The sequence below is a fragment of the Onychostruthus taczanowskii genome, unplaced genomic scaffold (genome assembly GCF_017590055.1).
Source record: "Onychostruthus taczanowskii isolate IOZ18803 unplaced genomic scaffold, ASM1759005v1 scaffold19, whole genome shotgun sequence".
Taxonomy (NCBI): domain Eukaryota; kingdom Metazoa; phylum Chordata; class Aves; order Passeriformes; family Passeridae; genus Onychostruthus; species Onychostruthus taczanowskii.
This window is the reverse complement of record NW_024499128.1, coordinates 12,579,251-12,602,385: the sequence shown is the minus strand read 5'-3', so window position 1 is coordinate 12,602,385 and position 23,135 is coordinate 12,579,251. Positions and strand designations below refer to the sequence as shown.

Genomic DNA, 23,135 nt, shown 5'->3' with positions numbered 1-23,135 from the left:
TCCCTGCTTACAGGGCCATCCCGTCTGTCTCCATCCCATCCGTCCCCATCCCTGCTCACAGGGCCATCCCGTCTGTCCCCATCCCGTCTGTCCCCATCCTCACTGTCCTCATCCCTGCTCACAGGGCCATCCCATCTGTCCCCATCCCATCTGTCCCCATCCCGTCTGTCTCCCCATCCGTCCTCCCCATCCCCGCTCACAGGGCCATCCCGTCTGTCCCCATCCTGTCCATCCCCATCCCGTCTGTCCCCATCCCGTCCGTCCCCATCCCGTCTGTCCCCATCCCCGCTCACAGGGCCATCCCGTCTGTCCCCATCCCATCTGTCCCCATCCCGTCTGTCCCCATCCCCGCTCACAGGGCTATCCTGTCTGTCCCCATCCCGTCTGTCCCCATCCCATCCGTCCCTATCCCGTCTATCCCCATCCCATCTGTCCCCATCATATCCGTCCCCATCCCGTCTGTCCCCATCCCGTCTGTCGGAGCTGGCGCTGGGAGGGCCATCCCGTCTCTCCCCCTCCCGTCTGTCCCCATCCCGTCTGTCCCCATCCCCGCTCACAGGGCCATCACGTCTGTCCCCATCCCGTCTGCCCCCATCCCGTCTGTCCCCATCCCCGCTCACAGGGCCATCCCGTCTGTCCCCCTCCTGTCTGTCCCCCTCCCCACTCACAGGGCCATCCCGCACACATGGCGCAGGGCTGCGAGCAGATGCCTTTGGGACATCCCCGCTGAGGGCGGCTCCACACCCTCCGTGGGATCTGTGCTCAGTCACCGCACAGGGATAAAGTTCTGCCCGGTGTCCAGGTGGAGCTGCCTGGGATCGGTTCTGCCTTGGCTCTGGTGCCACTGCTGGCCCCCGAAGCAGAGCCTGGTCCCTTCTCCGTCCCTCCCCGCACACGGGGACACCGGGCCCCTCTCAGCCATGGAAGGTGTCCCTGCCCATGGCAGGAGCTGGCACTGGATGATTTTTAAAAACTGCTCTGTGATTGTGAGATGTATTGTCTCAATCTCTTTTTCCAGTCAGGATCACAATCCTGGGCTGACAGGGATTCTCAGCCTGTGCTGGGGGTCCCTGGCACAGGTGTTCACAGCGCTGGGGGTGTGGTGCCCCTTTTGGAAACTGCCCAAATTCAGGAAACTGCCCTAATTCCCCATTCACATCAGAGCTGTTCAGGAGGGAGAAGCGTAAACTGAGCCAGCAGCAATTGACCTTTATCCCACCACAACTGTCGTGTCCAACCTGCCAGGAATGAAATGAATATCGCGGCGGGTGAAGCGAGCGGCTAAATTTGTGTCTTCAGACCCATACCCATCTTAAGTATTAATCTGGGGACGCACTTCCCGACAGCCTCTCTCTGCTGCTGCCCTGGCCTGAAGACGTCCCATGGTTGGTACAGCTCTGCTGGAGCCGCTTGTGTGCGAGGGTCGGCGAGCAGGGCTGGGTTCTGCTCCTGGTGGTGCCACAGGAACGGGGTCAGAATCCTCAGAGTTCCACCCAGGCTGGAAAAGGAGCTTGCTGGAAAGCACAGCCGGGCACTGGGACTGATCTGAGCTAGGAAGGAGCTGCAGTGGGTGCAGGACTAACCCTTTGCTGCTTGTGGTTGAGGTTTATGTATTTATCTCGTCTGGCTTTCAAGGTGCCTTTAGAACCTGTGCATGTTCCTGTTGCCCATTCCTCTGGGCATCCTTTCCCCTGTTTTCCCTACCCATGGCTGTGCTTGTTTTGTGCCATTTGCCTTGGTGACATGAAGCCCAGGAATTCCAAGCAGGCCTTTTTGGTGCTACAGGAAACAAAATAAATTATCATCATTAAGAGCGCGGAAGGACAGACCTAGTAAAGAATGTATTTCTCCTTCAAAGTCCTTCAGAAGAAGCTGAAGGAGGGAGGTTAGGTTAGGTTTTTTATTTAAGTGGCATCATTTGCCCAGAAATTTCACACTGACAGGGAGTAGATCTGGAATGGGTGTTAAGAAGGAATCCTTTCCTTGCTCTGGGTACAGGGTGCAGTGGCTGCTCCTGGATCCCTGGCAGTGCCCAAGGCCAGGCTGGATGGGCCTGGAGAAGCCTGGGACAGTGGAAGGTGTCCCTGCCATGGCAGGGTGGCAATGGATGGGCTTTGGGGTCCCTTCCACCCCAAACCATTCCAGCATTCCATGCCATTTTTCCATGTACACAACAGAAGCTTGAACAAAACCCTGCCCTGTTAGGACTCAGTGAAGAGCCTGGAATCTCTGTGGCATTCCCATCTGAAAGGAGGGAATTTTTTGTTGTGTTTATCATGTTTCTCTTCTCCCCGCTTGCCGGGGAGCTGAGAGTGCAGCCCCCCTTTGTGGTTCCCCTCCGCAGTCCCACCGCAAGTTCTCGGCTCCCAGGCACGGCCACCTGGGCTTCCTGCCCCACAAGCGGAGCCGCCGGCACCGAGGCAAGGTGAAGGCCTGGCCCAAGGATGACCCCAGCAAACCAGTGCACCTGACAGCTTTCCTGGGCTACAAGGCTGGAATGACCCACACTGTGCGGGAGGTGCACCGGCCCGGGCTCAGTAAGGCTTGGCACAGGGGGAGGGAAAGGGGGGAATGGCCTCCTTGGGAAAGGCTCTTTATGGAAAGGGGCGGTGGAGCCCACAGTCCTGGGTTAAATCCTGCCTGTCTCCAGACCTTGGATGGTCAAAGTGGAACTCTCCCCACTGGGATGGCGAGTGGTGGTTTGGGAGGGTGGGAGGCTGGGGCTGGCTGAGATCAAGCACGACCTCACCCCCAGCACTCTCTGTGACAGCGGGAATCCTCCAGGGAGTGATCCCAGAGGATGCCAAGCTCTCCTTCCCTTTGCTGCCTTGCAGAGATCTCCAAACGGGAGGAGGTGGAGGCCGTGACCATCATCGAGACCCCCCCGATGGTGGTGGTGGGGGTCGTGGGCTACATCGAGACACCCAAGGGCTTGAGGAATTTCAAGACTGTTTTTGCTGAGCACATCAGCGATGAGTGCCGGCGGCGCTTCTACAAGAACTGGTACGGGCTCCCAAAAAGGGGATCAAACCCTGGGACTGCCCAGGGAGGAGGTGGAGGTGTCCAAGGCACCCCTGGATGTGGCCCTGGGCTGGGGTACAAGGTGGGGATCAGTCACAGGTTGATGGTCTGGGAGGGCTTTTCCAACCTCAGTGATCCTGGGATTCCCAGAGTTGGGGGTTTCCTGGGGGGCTGCCTGTCTCTGGCAGGAATTCCACAGGCTCTCCGGGATGCCCAAACAGCTCAGCTCCTGTGGAGTGAAACTGCTGCCTATTTAGTCATGCACAGGGATGCTGCAGACAGCCCGACGCTGGGGAGCAGCGTTTGCATATGTAAATTTATTCTAATAGCTGAACCAAGTTAGCTCTCTCCACAATATCATATGGCAGGTTCCTTTTCCCTCGTGTAGCTCGGGCTCCTCGGCTCCCCAGTTAACCAGAATCTTGAGCTGGACTGAAACCAGATTTGCCAGGGGGAAAATTGATGCAGAACGTGGCCCCTGGCCCTCATAAATATCAACAGCCCTCGGCAGAGAGGGAAGTGGGAACACGAATTTCCTCGCTGTAGGAATTGGGTCTCCTGTAACGGCGCCATGGAGACCCACCCACCACACGCCTCTGATCCCCTTTTCCTCCTGTCAGCCCTTTTCACGGCTCATCCCGCTTCCCACCCGAAGCCCTTGGCAGTCAGGTGAGGCTCGGGTAGCCACAGGTAGCAGGGAAGTGCCTGTGTGATTTCCTGGCTGCAGGAATCTCCTGTGAGTGCCATGGAGACGAACCCACGCCAATCCTCTGATCCCTGCTTTCTCTGATTTTGCGCCTGTTTTGACGGTGCTGAGTCAGTCAGTGGGAGACAAACGCATTCCTCATGCAGAAAGGTTTGAATTACCCTCGAACAAGCCCTTTTCACGGCTCATTATCCACCTCCCTCTTCCCACCCCAAGGTCCTGACTGTCAGGTGAGGCTCAGGTATCCACAGGTTCCTTGTGCCTCCGAGGAGGTGGCTGTCAAGGTGACCTGTCCCCTCTCTGAGCTGTCACAAGCCCTTTATCAGCTCTGATGGGTGTTAACCACTTCTGTCCTTAGGCACAAGAGCAAGAAGAAGGCGTTCACCAAGTACTGCAAAAAATGGCAGGATGAGGCTGGCAAAAGGCAGCTGGAGAAGGATTTTGCAGCCATGAAGAAGTACTGCAAGGTCATCCGTGTCATTATGCACACACAGGTCAGAGCCTCCCCCTGGCATGGGCAGGAGGCTCGGGGGCTTCCTCAGCCCCCTGGAAATGGGACCAGGGGGTGTTTTGGTGGGGTCACAGAGGCTGAGAGAGCAGAGGGTGTGAGATGGTGATGGGAGGTGCTGGCTGACTTTTCCAGCTGCCTCCTGACCTCCCAGTGCCCTGCCAGAGCTCCTGCTCCAGGACTGCCATGGGGCTGTGGTTTGGGATCACTGGGGAGCCCCCACATCCCTATGGGAGCTCACACACCCCGTGGAGGAGAGCAGGAGAGCAGAGCCTGAGTCCTGTGTCAGCAAAGGACCTCGGGCCTCATGATCACCTCAAATTAGCAACTGGTGTCAAATGTTTTGGGCAAAAATAACCCCACGGGCAGGCACAGTTTTGCCAGATGCTGATTGCTGGATACACGTGGGCCTCATTTTAATGCTGATCCCTGGAGTTAAGGGCTGCTTTGGGGTGTGGAGGAGAGCTGAGCTGGCTCAAGGCCAGACAGGGTCTCTGGGCTCAAGGACAAGGAGTTGGCTCTGTAAAATCCCAGATATAACGAGCTGCTGACCCAGGGCTGCTGTGAAAGGGGGTGACTGTGGCAGAGAGGTGAAGCAGTGGCTCTGCTCACCCCTGTGCCCCTCATTGTCTGTGGGGTGAGGGGCCACATGTCACCCTAAAGCACTGTGTGCTGCAGATGAGGCTGCTGCCACTGAGGCAGAAGAAGGCCCACATCATGGAGATCCAGCTGAATGGGGGGACAGTGCCTGAGAAGGTCGACTGGGTCCGGGAGAGGCTGGAGAAGCAGATCTCTGTGCACAGTGTCTTCAGCCAGAACGAGATGATCGATGTCATCGGCGTGACCAAGGGCCACGGCATGAAAGGTACAGGGCTTTGGGGCTGTCCTCCTCACAGGGCTCTGCCCATCAGGTGGTTTTGGGGCAGCAGAGTGTTAACCACGCTGAGAATCCCTAACTTTCTGTAGCAAAAATCCTCAGGATCTTAAGCAGGACATCCAGTTCTGTTGTGGCAGGGCTCGGTTTCCTTATTCTCAGGGATTCCAGCAAGGGAAGAACTCAACAGGGGCACCTCTGATGCAGATACAGAGGAGCTGACAAGGTAACCTGTGGTGGAAAGTTTCCCTGAGATTAAGGCCAGTGAAGGCCTCCTCCCAGGAGGCTCAGAGGTACTGTCAGTAGATAAAGCAACCAGGTCTAATGGGAGATGTCTAATTGGAACTGGATGGTCTTTATGGTCCCTTCCAGTCCAAACCGCTCTGTGATGGTGTGTGTCTCACAAACCCCACATGTGCAGGGCTCTGGGTGTCCCTGGGTGTGTGCATGGAACACCTCCTGGTCTGATCAGAGCCCTGGGAAGTGAGAACAGCTCCCGATCTCCTCCCAACACGGCCTCTTGTGAGAACTGCAGGAGAGCCATGGGACTGTCCTTCAGGAGAATGATGGGATTATCCCTCAGGGAATGTCCCTCAGGAGAGTGGTGGGACTGTCCCTCAGGAGAACGATGGGACTGTCCCTCAGGAGAGCCATGGGACTGTCCCTCAGGAGAGTGATGGGACAGTCCCTCAGTGCATGTTCCTCAGGAGAGCCATGGGAATATCCCTTGGAGAGCCATGGGACTGCCCTTCCCCAGCCCCAGCCCTGCCTGCTGACCCTGCCCTCTGTCCCCACGCTCCCAGGGGTGACCAGCCGCTGGCACACCAAGAAGCTGCCCAGGAAGACACACAAGGGCCTGCGGAAGGTGGCCTGCATCGGGGCCTGGCACCCGGCCCGCGTGGGCTACTCCATCGCCCGGGCTGGCCAGAAGGGCTACCACCACCGCACCGAGATCAACAAGAAGGTATGGCCCAGGGGAGCTCCCTCAGGCCTCCCATCCTGTCACATCCTCCTCCCCACGGTGCCCTCAGCTCCCTGCATCCTCACGGATGTTTCCCTGGACATCTCCATGTCTTTCCTGGTGGTTTTCTGCTGCTCGAGGGCACAGCGTGGTGAAAACCACGTGAATCTGTGGGGGATTCTGGCAGCCCGGGAAGCTCCTCAGCAAGGGGCAGGAGAGTCTCCATCTCCACTGCCTGTGTGTTCCCAGATTTACCGCATTGGCCACGGGATCCACGTGGAGGATGGCAAAGTGGTGAGGAACAACGCCTCGACGCACTACGACATCACCGAGAAGACCATCACGCCTCTGGTGAGGGCTGAGGGGTGACAGGGCTGTGCCCCCCCGACTCTCCCAGCCAGCTCTCCTGCCCACCAACCTCTCTGCTCTCCCCACAGGGTGGTTTCCCTCATTATGGAGAGGTCAACAATGACTTCCTCATGCTGAAGGGCTGCGTGGTGGGCACCAGGAAGCGCGTGCTCACCCTGCGCAAGGTGAGAGCTCCAGGCTGGGATGGGCTGCAGCTCCCCAGGAGCACATTCCCCACCTGGAGAACCCTCCAAGTGCTGGGCAGGGACACTGGGTGGGTCCTTGGTGCAGTGTCAGCAGGTGGATGGAGCTGGAGAGCTTCAGAGCTCTGGGGGCTGTGGTTCATTTCAGAAATGAAACCTTGGGTTGTCGCAGAAAGGTGACAGTGGAATGGGCTGCCCAGGGATGTGGTGGTGGAGTCCCTGGTGGATGGATGTGGCACTCAGTGCCATGGTCTGGGTGACAAGGTCAGGTCATAGGTTGGACTTGGTGATCTCAGAGGTTTTTCCAGCCTGGTTGATCCTGTGATTCTGTCATTCTGTCATAATTCTGCGAAACGCTGAGCAAAGAGCAGCTCTGCAAGCTCTCCACCACCTGAGCACCAGGGTGTTGCTCTGAGAACACAGATTTTTGAGGAGATATTTGTTTAGAGGACATTCCAACCCTGCTTCCATGAGACCAGCTGTCCTGACGTTCTGTGACCGTTCTCCTGATGTTGTGGCTGTTCTTTCCCAGTCCCTCCTGGTGCACACGAGCCGCCGGGCCCATGAAGCCATCGAGCTCAAATTCATTGACACCACTTCCAAATTCGGCCACGGCCGCTTCCAGACAGCTCAGGAGAAGAGAGCTTTCATGGTGAGTTCCTCGGGCTGCCTCCAGCTCCTCAGGGGGCCACAGCAACTGACTGACTCCAACCAAGCCTCTTCCAGGTGTCCATGGGCAGGGAGGTGGAACTGGATGAGTTTTATGTTCCCTTCCAACCCAAACCATCCCAGGATTCTCTGATTCCACGATTCTGTGGTGTGTTTCTTGATACAACAACAGCCAAGTGAATGTTGGGAGACTCTTGCCTAAAGGCAGCCATGAATTCAGTTCACAGAGCAGAAATGATGCTAAAGAAGAACAGGATGGTTGTGTGAGTGATCCAAGACAACTCAACCAGCAAATAAAAGACCATATGGGCAACCAGTTCCCATTCACCATGGGAAGTTTTAAACAAGCAGTTAACTTGGCAGGCACTGTCTTGGCCATATGGTGCCTTTCACTTGGGATTGTGCACTGCTTTGATTTGTTTGGAATGATTTATAGCTTTAATGTTCTCAGAGGAAAAAAAGTTTGGGTCAAATTCAGATGCAAATTTGTGGTGCTTTTGTCAGAAGCTTTCAAGAAGGCCAAGCAGTATATTTTTCTTAAATCCAGGGCAAAAACCAATATAATTAAATAATCCAAACACAGCAGTTTCCTGAAGAGTTTTGCAGCCTTCTCCAGGCTGGTGTGAGTCTGAGTCTGAAGAGGAGGAAGCACTGAGTAAACCAGGAGAGGGAGAGGGAGAAGGGAAAGAAACCACTGCCTGTGTCCCACGCAGACGTGAACTGGGTCTGGATCTGGCCTGCCAGCCAGAAATGCCATGTGAAGCTGGCTAAGCCTCCTTAGTGCTGGCAGGGGGATTGGTTAGGCACTGCCTTTGCAGAGCTCTTTAGAGGTTAAGCTGATTTCCTTCAGCTCAGTGTCAGGAGCCTGTTGTGTCACTGCCAGCCCTGAGCTGCTGTGACGAGGAGCTCGGTGACAGGAGGAGGTTTGACCTGGCTGCAGCTCTTTTCTTTGCCATTTTATCCCATGGATTCTGTGGTATTTTTTCTGGAAGTTGAGGGACATAAGTAATTCCTGCCAGCTGCTCCCATAGGATTGATTTGCTGTGGGATAACTCCATTTTTCATCTGCTGGCCTGAGCTGCCTTTCTGGCTGCCACAACCCAGACACAGCCATGCAGGCCAGGTCTGTGTGTCCCTAAATCCAAATTCTCCTCTCTGCTCTCTTCCAGGGCCCCCAGAAGAAACATTTGGTGAAGGAGAAGCCAGGTGTGCAGGAAGAGCTCTAAGGACAGAGATCCAAGGCTGCCTGGCTGGGCACTTGCAATAAAAGGGCTCCAAGCCATGCCTGCTCCTCTCTCCTTCTGGAGGGGTCTCTTGCCTGTTCTCAGGCTCCTCAGCAGGTGGGGATGGGAAAAGTGGCATTTGGGACTGTCACACATGGACAGGGACTAACTGGGACAGCCAAGTGCCTGCTGTGCCCTCTGGATCCTCCCTTTCCTTTCCTCAGTGAACTTTTCCCTCTCACCCAAATCACCACGGAGTCTCCCCTCCCTCTCACCCAGCAGAGAGCAGAGCACGTTCCAGCACTTCTGCCCCGGTTTCCACTGGGAATACTGGGCCTGCCCAAGACCTGGCTCTGCCCAGGCTCCCTGCCTGTCCCCTCAGTGCCCCTCCCACACACCTCCAGCTCTGCCTTTGCCAAGCTGAAGGTGCAACCCTTCTCCCTACTCAAAGCCCCCTGATCCTGGCTGGAACCCTGGCAGAGGTGGGAATTTGTGCACAACAAGAGGGCTGCTAGGCAGGGCTGGGCAGCGATGGATTTATTCACCTGGGACCCTCCCCACCCGTGCTTGCCTTGCAGCCCAGCTGCCTGTGGGGAGGGGGGATGGCCCGGAGCTGGGAATTTTGGATCAGCGGTGATCCCAACTCCTTCGGTGCCATGATCCAGGTGTCCTGCACCCTCTTTGGAACCAGACAGTGGGAAGCCCAGCCCTCCACTGTGCAGAGCTGCCTGCTTGACCAGGAGTCCTGGAGCGTGGCCGTGGGATTCCTGGGTCTCCAGCAGCCTGGCTGTGCCCCGGAGGTGTGCTTGCAGGATTTCAGGAGGCTCATCTGCAGAAGCAGAGCATGAGGATGAATCCAGGCACAGCCCTGGGTGCAGGCAGTGGCCAGGCCCGGCTGTCCCGTGTCCCAGCGAGGTCCCTGAGCCCTGGGCAGTGTCCCTGCCCCTGGAGTTGTGCTTCAGAGCCTCCTGTCCCCCTCAGCTGGCGGGTCCCGGGGCAGTCCTGTGGAGGGGGGCCAAGGATCCAGGCCAGAGCGCATGATGGGAATGATGAGATCGTCCATGTTTGGCATCACCAAAATTTTCTACAAAGAGGAAGCCAGAATAACAAATCAGTGGGTTTGAACACCACGAGGACACTCCTGGAGGTGGCTTGGCAGGAGCCAGGCCCAGGTCAGGGACCAGGGCTGTGAACTGGAGGTTCTGGGCTCCCACCCCTACAGCAGCAGCCCCAGGAGGGTCCCAGCTCTGGATCAGGGTGGGGACAAGCAGGGACAGTTTTTCTTTGCCCTGGCCACCTCAATGGCTGCAGGGGTGGTCACAGCAGAGGGGAGGGACAAGCATTTTGAAACTATCCAAATGGGTGGCTTTTGGGGGGCCCTAAGTATGTGTGGGGACATTTCTGCTCTTTGAGCAGAGGTGAGAGGTTGAACACAAACCCTTGGGAAGGCAAATCTCCCAAACATCCCCAAACCAGAATGGCCAGGTGGATTCAGCCCTTCTGGGGGGTGTCTGCCTGGGACTGCCTGACACCCCAAACCCTCCCTGCAAATGATGGGAGGAAATCACTCTCCCTCAGCCCTTGAGCTGGTTATTTGGGTTCTGCATCTTCACTGCTCCAAGCTGGCCAGACCAGACCAGGGGCTGGCTTTTTGCAGAAACAACTGGCCCGAACTGAGGTTGACTCTCCCCGATGGCAGCAATGCCCAAGCCTCAGCAGGGTTTTGCTGAGCCCCTGAGCAGCAGCCCAGGCACCTGAAACTCGTGCTTCAGCTTCTTCTCGATCCACTCGGTGACATGCAGGAATGTCACCTCCCGCTCGCCCAGCTTGGGGCGCACCTTCAGCTCCAGCTGCGGGGGCACTCGGAAGCTGTACCTGCGAGGGGAAAGGAGACAGGCAGAAAGCATCACCTGCCAAAGATGATCACAGCCACTGCTGGCTTTTAGGGAGGAGGTGACAGCTCAGAGTCCCCAGATCTGTGCTGGCCTGGGTGCAGCCTCAGAGCATCGAGCCTGAGGTCTGTGCGCCCCTTTGGGGAGCAGCCTTGGGCTGTTGGTGCCAGGATGAGCCCAAAGCCCTGGGGCTGGCTGCTCGCAGGGGGCTCTGGCAGCAGGATGTGCTGGGGGGAAGGAGAGCTGGTACCAGACACGGTCGGTGGGCGGCGGGGGGATGTTCACGGCCAGGGTTCCTGCCAGCTCCTGCACCTCCACCGTCAGCAGCAGCGGCGTGTTGGACACCTCCTCCATCTTCTTCTTGATGAACTCGTTCTCCGTGGCCTTCTGGAAGTACTTGGACTTGGCGATCTTATCCACGAAGCGCAGGATCTTCCTGCTCGTGCTGTTCCCGCTGACGTGCCTAAAGCAAGAGGGGCGCCAGCTCAGCCCTGCTGGTTTTTGGGGTCCCCCAGCCCTCTGTCACAGCACCCTACAGGGACACAGTCCCCTCTGGAGGCTGCCACGATGTGCTGTGTGCGTCCTGCCGGGGACACTGTCCCAATGCCCCCGTGCTGACGTGGCACCGTGCGTCCCCAGCCCCTCCCCGTGCCCCCCGTGGCACAGACCCCCAGCACCCCCGTACCCCTCGGTGCCAGGCGGGGGGAGCCGCTCCCCCGGGGCTCCCAGGGGCTCTGCACCGGTGCCGTCTTCCTCGTCGGAGGAGCCGGCGCTGGACGACTCCGCGTCGCTGTCTGCCAGCAGGATCAGCCGTGGCCTGGCCCTGCGAGCCCCAGGAGATCACAGGCTGCTCTGGGACAGCGGCCTCGCCCCACTGGGGCAGGAGGAGCAGGATGAGCCCATCCATGGGCACATTTCTTACCCCTCTCTGCCTGCCTCTGTAGGGCCGCTCTCCTCTGCAGAGCTCTCCTTCCCCAGCTTGCTGAGGTTCATCTTCGTCTCCAGTGTCATCTGCAAGGAGCCGCTGTAGGTGACCTCCATGTCCACCCAGAGCCCTGCCAGGGAGAGGGACAGGGCGAGATCAGGTCAGCACCACGGGGCTCAGAGCTGCTTGTGCACTGCCAAGTCCTCCAGCTCTGGGCGCCGGGCTGGCAGCTCTGTAAAGCCATCCTGGAGCCAGCACTGGGGTCCCTGTCCCTCCGTGGGGCTCTTACCTCGCTCGTTGATGGTGGGGTTGGAGGCACTGAGCACTGAGGGGATGGATGTGCCCATGTCCAGCTCTGTCAGCGTCAGCTCGTTCATGAAATACGGGAGCTGATGGAGGGAACCCCCACGGTGGACAGTCACCACTCGCCGTGGGGCCTTGGGAGCAGGGCTCCCCCGAGTGACCTGATGCTCCTGCCTCTCACCTTGATCTTGCTCAGCTTCTTCTGGATCTTGTTGGACACCTGCTCTGCCCAGTATTGCTCCCTCAGGAAGTCCCAGAAGATGCGTCCCACCAGCGCGTTCATCCAGGCCATGCTCGCCGTGTCCTCGTGGGAGGGGACAGCAGCTGCCAGCCCCTGCAGCGAGGTGGCCCCGTGAGCAGTGGGACCTGCTGTCCTGTGCTCCCTGCCCCAGGGCTCGGCTGCTCAAACCACACACTGGAAGCGGCTCCATCAGCCTCCAGCCCCGCTCCCAGGGCTGGGTTTGTCCCACTCACCTTTGTGGGCGTGGGGCTGCCCAGAGCTCCATGAGAGGGGCTCCTCTCCGGGCTGCCTGCCCCCTGTGCTGGCACAAACCGGGCCATGTAGGTGTTATAGTCCAGGTAAATCTCCTCAGTGCTTCCCGACGTGTCCCTGGAGGGATCCGTGGCTGGGATGTCCTCGGTGCTGCCCCCGCTGCTGCTGCCGCTGCTCTGCGGAGCCCATCCCGTGCCTGGGCATGTGGAATCACAGAATCATTTCACTTGGAAAACCCCTCTAATGTCATCAGCCCAACCATGCCCCAGCACCGCCCAGGCCAGCACCAACCCGTGTCCCCAAGTGCCACATCCATGTGGCTTTAACTCCCTCCAGGGATGGGCACTCCACCCCTGCCCTGGGCCTGGACAGCCCTTTCCGTGAAAGAATTGTTCCTCATATCCACTCTGTTTGGTCAGGATGGCACCAGGGGTGACATGGTGCCTGTCCATGACACCAGTGACGTGCCACCCCTGCTGTGCTGACGAGCTGAACCCTCTTGGCTACACTCTGGGCTCCTCCATGTCCCTCCACGCTCACTGCTGCCCACCAAGGCACCGTGCTCCTGGATCAGTCCTGGCCCAGAGCAGAGGCCGTGGTGGCTGCCCCTCACCTGCCCTGGTGTCACCGTGGCTGCTGGCTGTCCCACGGGAGGCTTGCACGAGGTGCTGGTACCACTCCTCCTTCTCCCGCCCCGTCCGCCCAAACAGGTACAGGCACCTGTCCCTGCCGTCCCCCGGGACGCCCTGCCCGGCCACCGCCACCTTCCTGGTCCCCTCCTCCCCCTGCGGCTCCGCGTCCCGCTCCTCGCTGCCCTCTCCCTCCGCCGGCTGGGCGAGGAGCACGCAGATGGGATATTTCTTGTTCCACGTCCGCTTTCGGGCCAGGCTGGGGGGGCACAGGAAGACCTGCAGCACCGAGAGCGGGGTGAGCCCGGGCCGGGCACGGGGGGTCCCCGGGGGAGGCTCCTGGGGACCTCCGGGCTCACCTTGGCGTCCGTCAGGTCGTAGCAGCGGTGGCTGACGAAGACGGCGTCCAGGATGTCCTCCTCGAAGGTGGCTCGGCGCGGGATGTTGCTCTTGGGGTAGGACAGCTTGAGGGTGGCCCCGTCCAGCACGGCGAGCACCGAGTGCGTCAGCGACGGGTGGAAAAGCTCGGGGTCGTACACGTGCAGCTGGTTCATCCAGCCCTGGAAAACGGGGAGCGGGAAGCCCGGCTGCTCCCACTCACCACGGACACCTCCAGCCCCTCATCCCGGACCACCCCTCTCCTACCTGGAGGTGGGGGGCTTCCCTCGGCTCCCCCGGCAGCAGCTTGGGGCGCAGGCGGCCCCACGGTCCCCGAGCGGCCGGCGGAGCCTTGGGCACGAGGAGGAGGATGGCGAGGAAGCCCAGCAGCATCCCGCAGAGCAGCCCCACGCAGAGCCCGGCGGCGTAGGGCGGCAGCGGCAGCACCAGGTAGCCGTAGGCGAGGAGGGCGATGGAGGCGAGCGCTCTGCCCGGCACGGAGCCCCCGGACCGCGCCGCCGCCGGCTCCTCGGCCGCTGCCAGCGGGGGCTCCGTGTCTCTCTGCGCCACCTCCACCACCTGGATCACGTCCCCGTAGGAGCAGATCTCGTAGCGGCAGTTCAGCGTGGGCTCCCAGGGTGTCCAGTCCCGCAGCCCCCGGCGGCTCCCGGCCCCGCGGCTGCCCCCGGGGCTGCCCCCCGGCTCCCTGGCCCGGCCCGTGGGGCTGCTGTCCTCGGCCATCAGGCGGCTCAGGCGGCTCAGGGGCTCCTGCACGGCCTCCGACAGCCGCCTCCTCGTGTCCTCCAGCCTGGCGTCGCGCAGCCGGAGCAGCGCGGCTCGGCTCTCCGACGGCGACACGCTGGGCGACGACGGAGCCGTGCGCGACTTGGCCGGGCTCAGCCGGGGATGGGGAGCCCGCGGGAGGTCGGCCAGGAGCATCCCCCCGGGCTGGGGCGAGGGGGGACGCTTCGTGTCCCCCTCGGCCGTGGGAAGGAGCCCGCAACCATCCCGGCCGCCTCCGTCCTCCCCGGTGCCGCCGGCGTGCGGCGTTGGTCCCTCGATGTCGCCACGCCGAGGCGAGCCCGGGCTCGGTGCCAGGGCTGGAGAGGCGTCTGCTGCCACCGCAGCCTGGTCTGCCATCGCTCGCATCGCCGACGGCACTGCCGAGGGGCAGGGAAGCAGCGGTCACAGCTGGAAGGGCCCCGTGTCACCGCGGGCACAGAACATCCCTGCTCCGCTCCTGCCTCCCCGTGGGCATCGCCCCGGGGCATCTCCCGGACCCTCACCCCGCCTGCCAGCCTGTTTTGGGATGGCTCCTGGGCTGAGCTCCGTGGCTGCATGTGGGAACACGCGTGTCCAAGGAGGATCAACCCCAGCCGGGCAATGGAGCTGCCAAACAGGGGGATTTTCCACACCGGGATATTCCACTGCTCCCAGTGCCAGCCCAGGGCTGCCAGGCCAGCGGGCAGGACTCCCTGACTCCTCTAAAAGTTCATGGTTTGGCCCCTGCTTCGAGCACTGCATGGATCCAAAAGGGAGCCAGGCCAAGCTGCAGCCCCAGTGCCCAGGCAGCAATCTCTGGCTTCACTGGGGGTGCAGAGGACAAAAGTTTTTCTAACACGAAGTTTCCATTGTCCTGAGGGGGTCCACCTCAAAGAAGTGCTGTCCTGTCCCCTGTCCTGTCCCCAGCAGCCACCACCACCCCTCCCTGCTGCTCTCCTGCCCCAGCCGTGGCTGACCCGCTCTGATCCATGTCCCCTTTGTGATTTTGGGAGGGAGAAGGGATCTGCAGGACGGGCCACCGCGGTGCTGGGTCAGCTCCCAGCGAGTCCCTGGGGTGCTCAGCCCCTCCCTGCCCCCTTCCCCTCACAGCAGCCCTGCAGCAGCAGCAGGAATGCATCCCAGGGACCCCGGGGCTGCCGCCCTGGATCTCCAGAGCTCCTCAGTGCCAGGAATTAATCACAGCCTGTGCCGCAGCTGCCTCCAGCCCCCTTTATATAATCTCAGCTCTTGCTTCGCTTCTCCTTTGCAGGAGCCACTTGTTAACCCCAGATCAGCCACGTGTGGTTGTCCCGGTGGTCCCAGCCCCTGGCACAGAGCCTGGCTGGTGCTGGTGGCACTGCTGGCACCACCAGCAAGGCACCAAAACAGCCAAAGGAGGAGTGAGCAGGGCCTGAGAGGAAGCTGCTCCAGGGGAAGGCGCCCCTTTAAGGTCCCTTCCAGCCCAAAGCATTGCATGGTTCTGTGATTCCAAGGATTCTGTGAGCCCTCCCCTGACACTGGACAGGGCCCTGCCCACCTCCCACCCAGCACTGCAGCCTGGACCATGCCCTCACCATGCAGGGCTCCCAGTGGCCCCATCACACCCACTTCCAGTATGCCCAGTGTGCCCAGCATGCCCAGTATCCCCAGCATGCCCAGTATCCCCAGTATGCCCAGTACTGCCCAGCACCCCTGGCTGCTCCTACCAGAACGCCCCTGGGCTGGTGCTCGGCGGGTCCCTGCCAGGTCAGGGTGACAGTGTCTCCCCAGTGCTGGCCTTGGTGCTCCTTGTGCCCCACTCCACTGTGCCCAGCTCTCCGTTCCCACCGCTCCCGTACTCGTGGGTTTTAAAAGCTAAAAAAAAAAAAAAAAAAAAAAAAAAAAAAAGAAAAAAAAAAAAAAAAATGTTTTTTGTAGTCTGTTTCCTGAGAGACCATTAGCACCGTGGAAGACAGAGATAATAATAGCCTGGGTTTGTATGGGAGTTCTCCTCTGGCAGGGATGGTGAGTACAGAGGGGGCTACGCTGCTGCTGCAGTCACCTCTGGGGAGGGTGGGGACAGCAGGACAGACCCTGCTGGCTGTCCTGGCTGGACCAGCAGCACCCTTGGGGGAGGCTTTGCTGCTCCTCAGGCTCCAGAGAGCCAGCACTGAGTGTGGAGGTGCCCCAGCACGGCCCCTCCCAGCCTGCAGCTGGTCCCCAGGCTGTGGCCCTGCAGGATCAGGGGCATCTCTGTGCTCTTTGCAGGATAAATCAGACATGAAGGTCCTTGCAAGTGTTGTCACGGGGGCAGCTGGGTGGGCTCGGTGGGGTCACGGGGCAGTGGGGTGATGGTGGCTTTGGAGGGGTGATGCCACCCCTGCCAGGACATCCCTGAGGAGGATGGGGCTGAGTGGGGTGTCTGCTGAGGGACACCCAGCCCAGCACAGTCACATCTGTGCAGGGCAGGGCCACAAGAGCCCCTAATGACAATGTCCCCCCTTGCTGTGTGTGCACACACCAGGGCCATGGCCATCAGTGAGCCTCTCCCTGGATTCCAGCTCCAAAATTCCACTCCTTGCTCCCAGATTTGGTTCAAATTCAGGGCTTGACACGACCTGACAGAGACAAGCTGTGACCCAGCTTGGGCTGGTGTCCTGGAGTGCCTCCCCCTGGAACATTCCCTCACATGGCAGCAGCCTGGCACGGTGGGAGCTCCCGGGGGGGCACCGCCTGCTTGGTCTTTGCTTTGGTTGTAGGATCAGGGAGTTAATTGAAATATCAACTTCATTAACTTCCCTCAGTCCTCGGTGGTTAATTAGGGTGGCAGTGGTGCTGCTGGCGGGGACGTGGCACCACAGCAGCGCTTTCCTCAGCCAGCCAAAGGAGCTGGAAATCCCTCTCTAATTATCTGCACAAAACACCGTGACAGAGCCCGGCTGTGACTCTGTCCCTGCATTATCCCGGGATCAGGGAGCACTGGGGTGGCTTTGAGGGAATTCTGCAAGCTCAGATGTAACTTTGGCCAGCGGGGTGGCAGTGTGGGATCCCAGCTCCATCCTCTGCTCCCAGTTCCACATCACAGGGGTTTTACTGGTGGATCCTGGAGCGGGTTTTGTGCTGCTGGGGGAGCAAGGAGCCAGGCGGGCTTTGGAATGCCTGAGAGCCTGCCAGCCCCAGGAGCCACTCCCAAAGCCTGTCCTGTGCATCCCAGGGCTGGAGCCCAGCCCTGCCTCTCTCTGGGCTCTGCCTCACTCCCGTTCTCAGCCATTCCCAGTCTCTGCTCGTCTTCCAGGGGCTCTCAGCCATGGGGAAGGACCCAGCCACTTCCCACATCCATCCCATTCCCGCCGGCACAGCCTCGCCGCAGGAATTGCAGGGAGCAGCAGTTATCCCATGGATGATGCTGCCGAGAGCTCCTGGCAGCTGCAGCTCCTTCCACCGCCTGCAAATCCACACCCCTGAGGTGCGCGGGGCCCTGGAGTCTATTTGCAGCTTTCCCTGACATCCCGCTCCTCTGATCTCGGTGGATCTTACGGGAGGCGCTTTCAAAGCAGCGCATCCCCCTCCTCCCCCTCCTCCTCCTCCTCCTCCTCCTCCCTCCCGTGCGGTCCCCGGCCGTGCGGAGCCCCTTCCTCCCCCTGCCCCGGCTCATCAATCGCGGGGCTGCGGCGGGAGCTCAGCCCGCCCGGGATGAAGCCTGAGCTAATTCAAAGCGGCAGCATGCAGAGGGCAGCCCCACGCCGGGGTCCCGCAGCCCCGGGGCAGCTCCGGGCGCGTCCCTCGGCATTCGGGAGCCGGGATCCATCCCAGCGCAGGGCCAGGGCAGCACAGCCAGACCCCGCGTTTTGTCCAAAGGGCACCAAGATTTTTTTTATTTTTTTTTTCCCTCTTCCACCGAGGAAGGTGCCGCTTCCAGCAGAGCCTAAGCCCGGGGACTCATCCGGGAGAGAGGTTTTGGATAAACTACCCGAGCAGGGATTTGCGGTGCTGATCTCAGGAAGGAGAAGGGAGCTGCAGCAGCTCAGCCCCTTTGGAACCTGCCCAGGTTCACCTTCAAAGCCCTCACCTTGCCACATGCCGGGCTGTCGCCTCCTCCTCCTCCCCGGGACCCCCGAACCCACCACGGGCCCCGGTCAGACCCCGCATCCCCCCGGGTGACCCCGCTCTGCTCTCCCGGGACAGGGTGGTCCCTGGGGTGGTCCCTGGGGTGCCCGCACCCATCCCCGGAGCGCCTGAGGGACCCCCGGTCCCATCCGCCCCCAACCCTGCTGGGGACACCGGGGCTGCCCGGCCCCGCCGCCCGGCCCGGGGCCCCGCAGCGCCGGTACCTGCGGCAGGCGGGGGGGCCGGGGAGCCGGGAGGGGTCGGTCGGTCCCGGTGGAGGGAAGGACGAGCAGTGCCGGGGAATCGGAGCGGTCCCAGCGCCGGGGGAGGATAACGGGGGGTCAGTCCCGGTACCGGGGGCACCGGGGAAGAAGAGCCGGTGCCCGCGCCAGTGCCGGTGCCGGTGCCGGTGTCAGTGAGGCCGGTCGGTCCTGGTGCCGGGATCCAAGGAGCGATGCCGGTGCCGGGATAGCAGCGCCGGAGCGGCGCCGGTTGCGGTACCGGCGGTGAAGAGCCGGTACCGGCAGCCCCGCCGCGGTCCCGCTGCCGGTTGCAGATGCCCAGAGCCGGGCTGGCGCCCGCCCCGCTCGCACCGGCGGTACCGGAGCATCCGCAGCCCCGAGCCCCCCCTGCCCCCGCCGGGGCTGCCCGAGCTGCGGGTCCCGGGGGATGACGGAGGGGTTCGAAGCGGGGTCCCCCCGGTACCGGGACCGCTCCGGGACCGCGCCGGTACCGCCGGGCCCGCAGCGCCCTCTGCGGGCGGCGGGGCGGGACCGGGGGAGGGACCGGGGAGGGACCGGGGAGGGACCGGGGAGGGACACGGGGCTGGCCCGGTGGATGGGAGGGACGCGGGGCTGGCCCGGTGGATGGGAGGGACACGGGGCTGGCCCGGTGGATGGGAGGGACGCGGGGCTGGCCCGGTGGATGGGAGGGACACGGGGCTGGACCGGTGGATGGGAGGGACACGGGGCTGGCCCGGTGGATGGGCGTGGCGGAGGCGCGGCCGGGGAACGGAACGGAACGGAACAGAACGGAACGGAACAGAACGGAACGGAACGGAACGGGCGGCGGGCGCAGCCATGTCCTTCTGCTCCTTCCTGGGGGGAGAGGTATTCAAGGATCACTTCCAGCCGGGTGAGGGGCGCTCCCCGCGGGCCCCGGGGGGTCCCCAGCGGGGCGGGCAGGGGGTGTCCCCCCCCAGAATCTCTTCCCCCTCCGGGTGAGCGGTTGAGGGGGGCTTTAGGGGGGTTTCCTTCTGCCGAGCATCCTCCAGCCGAGGGTCCGGGCGGGGGTCCCCCCTCTGCGGTGCTTGCTGGGGTCCTCCCGACAGGGTGGAGGGTCCCGATAGGGACACGGGGGTTCGGTCCCTGTGTGAGCCCCTTGTGGGGATCTGCCCTGCGGGAACCCCTGTGGGGAGTGGGGGTGCTGCCCCTCCACCCCCTGCCTGGCCCTGAGGGTGCCCTGGGCTTCCTGGGGGTGCCCTGAGATTCCCTGGGGTGCCCTGGGCTTCCCTGGGGTTGCTCTGGGGATGCCCTGGGGATGCCCTGGGGGTTCCCTGGGGGTGGTGTGGGGGTTCCCTGGGGGTTCCCTGAGGGTTCCCTAGGGGTGCCCGGGGGTCCGGCAGCCGCGCTGTCCCGCGGGTCTCCCGTGTCCCCGCGCTGGGGGTGCCCTGGGCTTCCCTGGGGGTGCTCTGGGGATGCCCTGGGGATGCCCTGGGGGTTCCCTGGGGGTGGTCTGGGGGTTCCCTGGGGGTTCCCTGGGGATGCCCTGGGGGTTCCCTAGGGGTGCCCGGGGGTCCGGCAGCCCGCGGGTCTCCCGTGTCCCCGCGCTGACGTGTCCCCGCGCTGTCCCCCCGCCGTGCCCTCCCCGCAGGTATTTACGTGTGTGCCAAGTGTGGCCATGAGCTGTTCTCCAGCCGGGCCAAGTACGAGCACTCGTCGCCGTGGCCAGCCTTCACCGAGACCCTGCGCGGGGACAGCGTGGCCAAGCGTGAGGAGCGCCCGGGGGCGCTGAAGGTGCGACCCCCGAACCCCCGGGCTGGGACAAAAACACCCCCGGGCTGGGACAAAAACACCCGGGGCTGGGACAAAACCACCCGGGGCTGGCTCTCCGTGAGCCCCTGGAAAGCCACATTGCTGCCAACCCCTCTCCTTCCTTCCCCAGGTGACGTGTGGCAAGTGTGGCAACGGGCTGGGCCACGAGTTCCTCAACGATGGCCCCAAGAGGGGCCAGTCCCGCTTCTGAATATTCAGCAGCTCGCTGAAGTTCGTCCCCAAAGGTACCAGAGGTGGCTTGGCCCCTGTCCCAGGCGCAGGGAGTTGGTTTTGGGCATGCTGTGAGTGCTGCACTGCTTGCAGCAGCCCTGGCCGGGCTGATAAGGCCAGGGAGCTGCTCCTGGGGTACATCCAGCTCACTCTGCCCAGCTCGGGGCTCCCTGAGCCCAGCTGGAGCTCCTGGGGTACATCCAGCTCACTCTGCCCAGCTCGGGGCTCCCTGAGCCCAGCTGGAGCTCCTGGGGTAAATCCAGCTCACTCTGCCCAGCTCCTGGCTCTGAGCAGCACCCAGGACTCCGTGGCTTTGAGGGGTGGCTGAGTTTTGGGGGGTTTCTCTGGGGGTGCAGAGCGAGGGCAGGGAGTTTCTGTGCTGGCACTGAGGGGCTGGGGGGGTTTGCTGGCACTCCCTGGGGAAGTTGTGAAAGGAAAAACTCCCAAGGAAAGGCCTCAGGAGGCCAAATTCCAGGCAGCAGCACACCATGAGCTGCTGGCCTGCTGGTCAGGCTGTGGTGGTGGGGATCATGTGTAGCAAAACCCCCAAATAAAAAGGGCTGGATGTTCTGGAGGAAGAAACAGTTGTGAAAGGAAAAACTCCCAAGGAAAGGTGGAAAGGCCTCAAATTCCAGGCAGCAGCACACCATGAGCTGCTGGCCTGCTGGTCAGGCTGTGGTGGTGGGGATCATGTGTAGCAAAACCCCCAAATAAAAAGGGCTGGATGTTCTGGAGGAAGAAACACGAGCCCTGATTGCTCCTCCCTGTTTTTAGGTAAAGCTGACCTGAAGGAGAAGTAAGTGAGCTGCTTCACCTGCCACTGCCCTGGGCTAATCCTGCCTCCACTGCCTGGGATGCACTGTCTGCCAAGGGGACCCACAGCAGGAGCAACCCCAGGGATGCTCCTGGTCCAAGTTTGCCCCTGATTTCCTGGTCACAGTTTCCCCTTGATTTCCCTGTCAGGGTTTTATTCCCTGATTTCCCTGTGAAGGTTTTATTCCCCGATTTCCCTCTCAGGGTTCCCCTCAAGGTTTTATTCCCTGATTTCCCAGTCACGGTTTCCCCTTGATTTCCCTGTCAGGGTTTTATTCCCCGATTTCCCTCTCAGGGTTCCCCTGTTTTCCCTGTTGCAGTTCCCCTTGATTTCTGTCACGGTTCCCCCCTGATTTCCCTATCCCAGTTCTCTCCTGGTTTCCCTGCTCCAATTCCCCCCTGGTTTCTCTGTCACGGTTCTCTCCTGGTTTCCCTATCCCAGTTCCCCCCTGGTTTCCCTGTGACAGTTCCTCCCTGGTTTCCCTGTCAAGGTTCTCCCTGTCCCAGTTCCCCCCAGGTTTCCCTATCCCAGTTCCCCCCAGGTTTCCCTATCCCAGTTCTCTCCTGGTTTCCCTGGCCCAGTTCCCCCCTGGTTTCCCTATCCCAGTTCCCCCCTGGTTTCCCTATCCCAGTTCTCTCCTGGTTTCCCTGGCCCAGTTCCCCTCTGGTTTCCCTATCCCAGTTCTCTCCTGGTTTCCCTGGCCCAGTTCCCCTCTGGTTTCCCTATCCCAGTTCTCTCCTGGTTTCCCTGGCCCAGTTCCCCTCTGGTTTCCCTATCCCAGTTCTCTCCTGGTTTCCCTGGCCCAGTTCCCCTCTGGTTTCCCTATCCCAGTTCTCTCCTGGTTTCCCTGGCCCAGTTCCCCTCTGGTTTCCCTATCCCAGTTCTCTCCTGGTTTCCCTGGCCCAGTTCCCCCCAGGTTTCCCTGGCCCAGTTCCTCTCTGGGGCTGTTCCAGCTCCACCCCAGGAGCTGCAGTGCCTGTGCTGAGCCTGGGAGCCTTTGCTGCTGACAGTGTCCAGAGCCTGGCAGGCACTGCTCAGTCCAGGAGGCTGTGCTGGCACTCCCAGGGAGTGAGGCAGGATTAGCTGAGCTCAGGGTCAGGGTTAATCCCTGGAGCTATTCTGGGATCATGCTATGAAGTGCCCTATATAAACCCTTCCAGGGTGCTGGGGCAGGGATGTTTGATGGTCCCACTGGGCAGCATCCAGGTGTTTTCCCCCCCTGCCCACCTCCCACCCTGCAGGGACGGTTCCACACCAGTCTCCTCGACTCTGCCCTGGCCTTACACCTGACTCAGCACTGTGCAATCAATTCCAGGGGCACTCAGAGTCCTCCTGGCCCTGCTCTGTGGGAGGGAGGCTGGACCTGTGCCCAGGGGCTGTGCTTGGCACCGCTCAGGCTCTGGGAATCGTGGCTGTGCTGCCTCAGTGCTCCCAAGGGCTGCCACACTGATTCTGCTGAATTCCAGTGCCTCATTCCTGCCTGTCCCAGGAGCCAAATCCTCCTCTGGAATGGGTACACCAGGATCTTTAATGAGGGAAGAGGCTGTTGCTGACCCGTGGGGTTTTGGGGGCTGCGCTGTGGGTGCAGCTCCACTCAGGGGACACCTTGGGGCCTTTTCTCTCCACGTGTTTTCCCTCAATCCCACGGATCCAGGGGCACCAGGCGAGGTTTGCCACCCCTGGAGCTCACTGCTGGTCTCTCCATGCTGAAATAAAGCACTGATTCACTGTGTTGGAGTGTTGAACACGCTGGGAATGGCATCCCTGGGTTCCTCTCTGCTCCCTGGCTGGGAGCTGGGGGCTGGGGGGGGGGGGGGGGCGCCCTGCCCTGCCCAGCAGCCCGTGCCAGGGATCCAGCTGGGATTGATCCATCCCTGCCCTGCCCAGCAGCCCGTGCCAGGGATCCAGCCGGGATTCCAACATCCCTGCCCTGCCCAGCAGCCCGTGCCAGGGATCCAGCCGGGATTCCAACATCCCTGCCCTGCCCGCAGCGGATCCAGCCGGGATTCCAGGCTGCCTTGCAGTTTGTGGATGCGGGCACGGGAGGGTGCAAGTGCCTTTCCCAACCCTTCCAGG

At 61.4% G+C, this 23,135-nt stretch overlaps 3 protein-coding genes across 7 annotated transcripts; 2 read left to right on the top strand and 1 right to left on the bottom strand.

Moving 5' to 3' along the window:
* Positions 1–1,236: 1,236 nt before the first annotated feature.
* On the top strand, positions 1,237–8,572 carry RPL3L (ribosomal protein L3 like). Of its 2 annotated transcripts, none has more exons than XM_041401742.1 (10): positions 1,237–1,385; positions 2,345–2,537; positions 2,835–3,003; positions 4,086–4,221; positions 4,914–5,100; positions 5,913–6,073; positions 6,320–6,421; positions 6,508–6,603; positions 7,154–7,273; positions 8,460–8,572. In XM_041401742.1, the coding sequence occupies exons 1-10, from the start codon at positions 1,383–1,385 to the stop codon at positions 8,514–8,516; spliced, it is 1,224 nt and encodes a 407-aa protein (XP_041257676.1). In that variant the 5' UTR covers positions 1,237–1,382; the 3' UTR covers positions 8,517–8,572. The 2 variants fall into 2 exon arrangements, with proteins under 2 accessions (XP_041257676.1, XP_041257677.1); XM_041401743.1 differs by having other exon boundaries at positions 1,376–1,471.
* A 104-nt stretch (positions 8,573–8,676) lies between these two features.
* On the bottom strand, positions 8,677–18,742 carry LOC121334516 (testis-expressed protein 2-like). The gene is given in 13 exon segments (XM_041401741.1): positions 8,677–9,597; positions 10,268–10,388; positions 10,656–10,868; positions 11,091–11,228; positions 11,328–11,460; positions 11,620–11,719; positions 11,815–12,014; positions 12,017–12,322; positions 12,740–13,034; positions 13,115–13,315; positions 13,401–14,293; positions 15,602–15,749; positions 18,206–18,742. Coding segments are annotated over 11 exon segments (2,715 nt in total). The 5' UTR covers positions 14,283–14,293; positions 15,602–15,749; positions 18,206–18,742; the 3' UTR covers positions 8,677–9,471.
* A 191-nt stretch (positions 18,743–18,933) lies between these two features.
* MSRB1 (methionine sulfoxide reductase B1) lies at positions 18,934–22,791 on the top strand. Of its 4 annotated transcripts, XR_005952468.1 has the most exons (6): positions 18,965–19,115; positions 19,854–19,996; positions 20,145–20,259; positions 21,020–21,236; positions 21,276–21,600; positions 21,976–22,791. XR_005952468.1 is itself a non-coding variant. In XM_041402010.1 (4 exons), exons 1-4 carry the CDS (start codon positions 18,964–18,966, stop codon positions 21,043–21,045), a joined length of 411 nt encoding a protein of 136 aa, XP_041257944.1. In that variant the 5' UTR covers positions 18,934–18,963; the 3' UTR covers positions 21,046–21,251. The 4 variants fall into 4 exon arrangements, 3 of the variants coding, with proteins under 3 accessions (XP_041257944.1, XP_041257942.1, XP_041257945.1); XM_041402010.1 differs by lacking the exons at positions 21,276–21,600; positions 21,976–22,791 and having other exon boundaries at positions 18,934–19,090; positions 21,020–21,251; XM_041402008.1 differs by lacking the exons at positions 21,276–21,600; positions 21,976–22,791 and having other exon boundaries at positions 21,020–21,251.
* Positions 22,792–23,135: the final 344 nt, after the last annotated feature.

Excerpts from the sequence above, each read along its gene's own strand:
- RPL3L (XM_041401742.1), top strand. Across the intron at positions 3,004-4,085 it reads CGGCGCTTCTACAAGAACTG|GCACAAGAGCAAGAAGAAGG; the intron begins GTACGGGCTCCC and ends TTCTGTCCTTAG. Across the intron at positions 7,274-8,459 it reads AGGAGAAGAGAGCTTTCATG|GGCCCCCAGAAGAAACATTT; the intron begins GTGAGTTCCTCG and ends GCTCTCTTCCAG.
- MSRB1 (XM_041402011.1), top strand. The coding sequence starts at position 19,061 with ATGTCCTTCTGCTCCTTCCTGGGGGGAGAGGTATTCAAGGATCACTTC. Across the intron at positions 19,116-19,853 it reads CAAGGATCACTTCCAGCCGG|GTATTTACGTGTGTGCCAAG; the intron begins GTGAGGGGCGCT and ends CCCTCCCCGCAG. Across the intron at positions 19,997-20,144 it reads AGCGCCCGGGGGCGCTGAAG|GTGACGTGTGGCAAGTGTGG; the intron begins GTGCGACCCCCG and ends TTCCTTCCCCAG.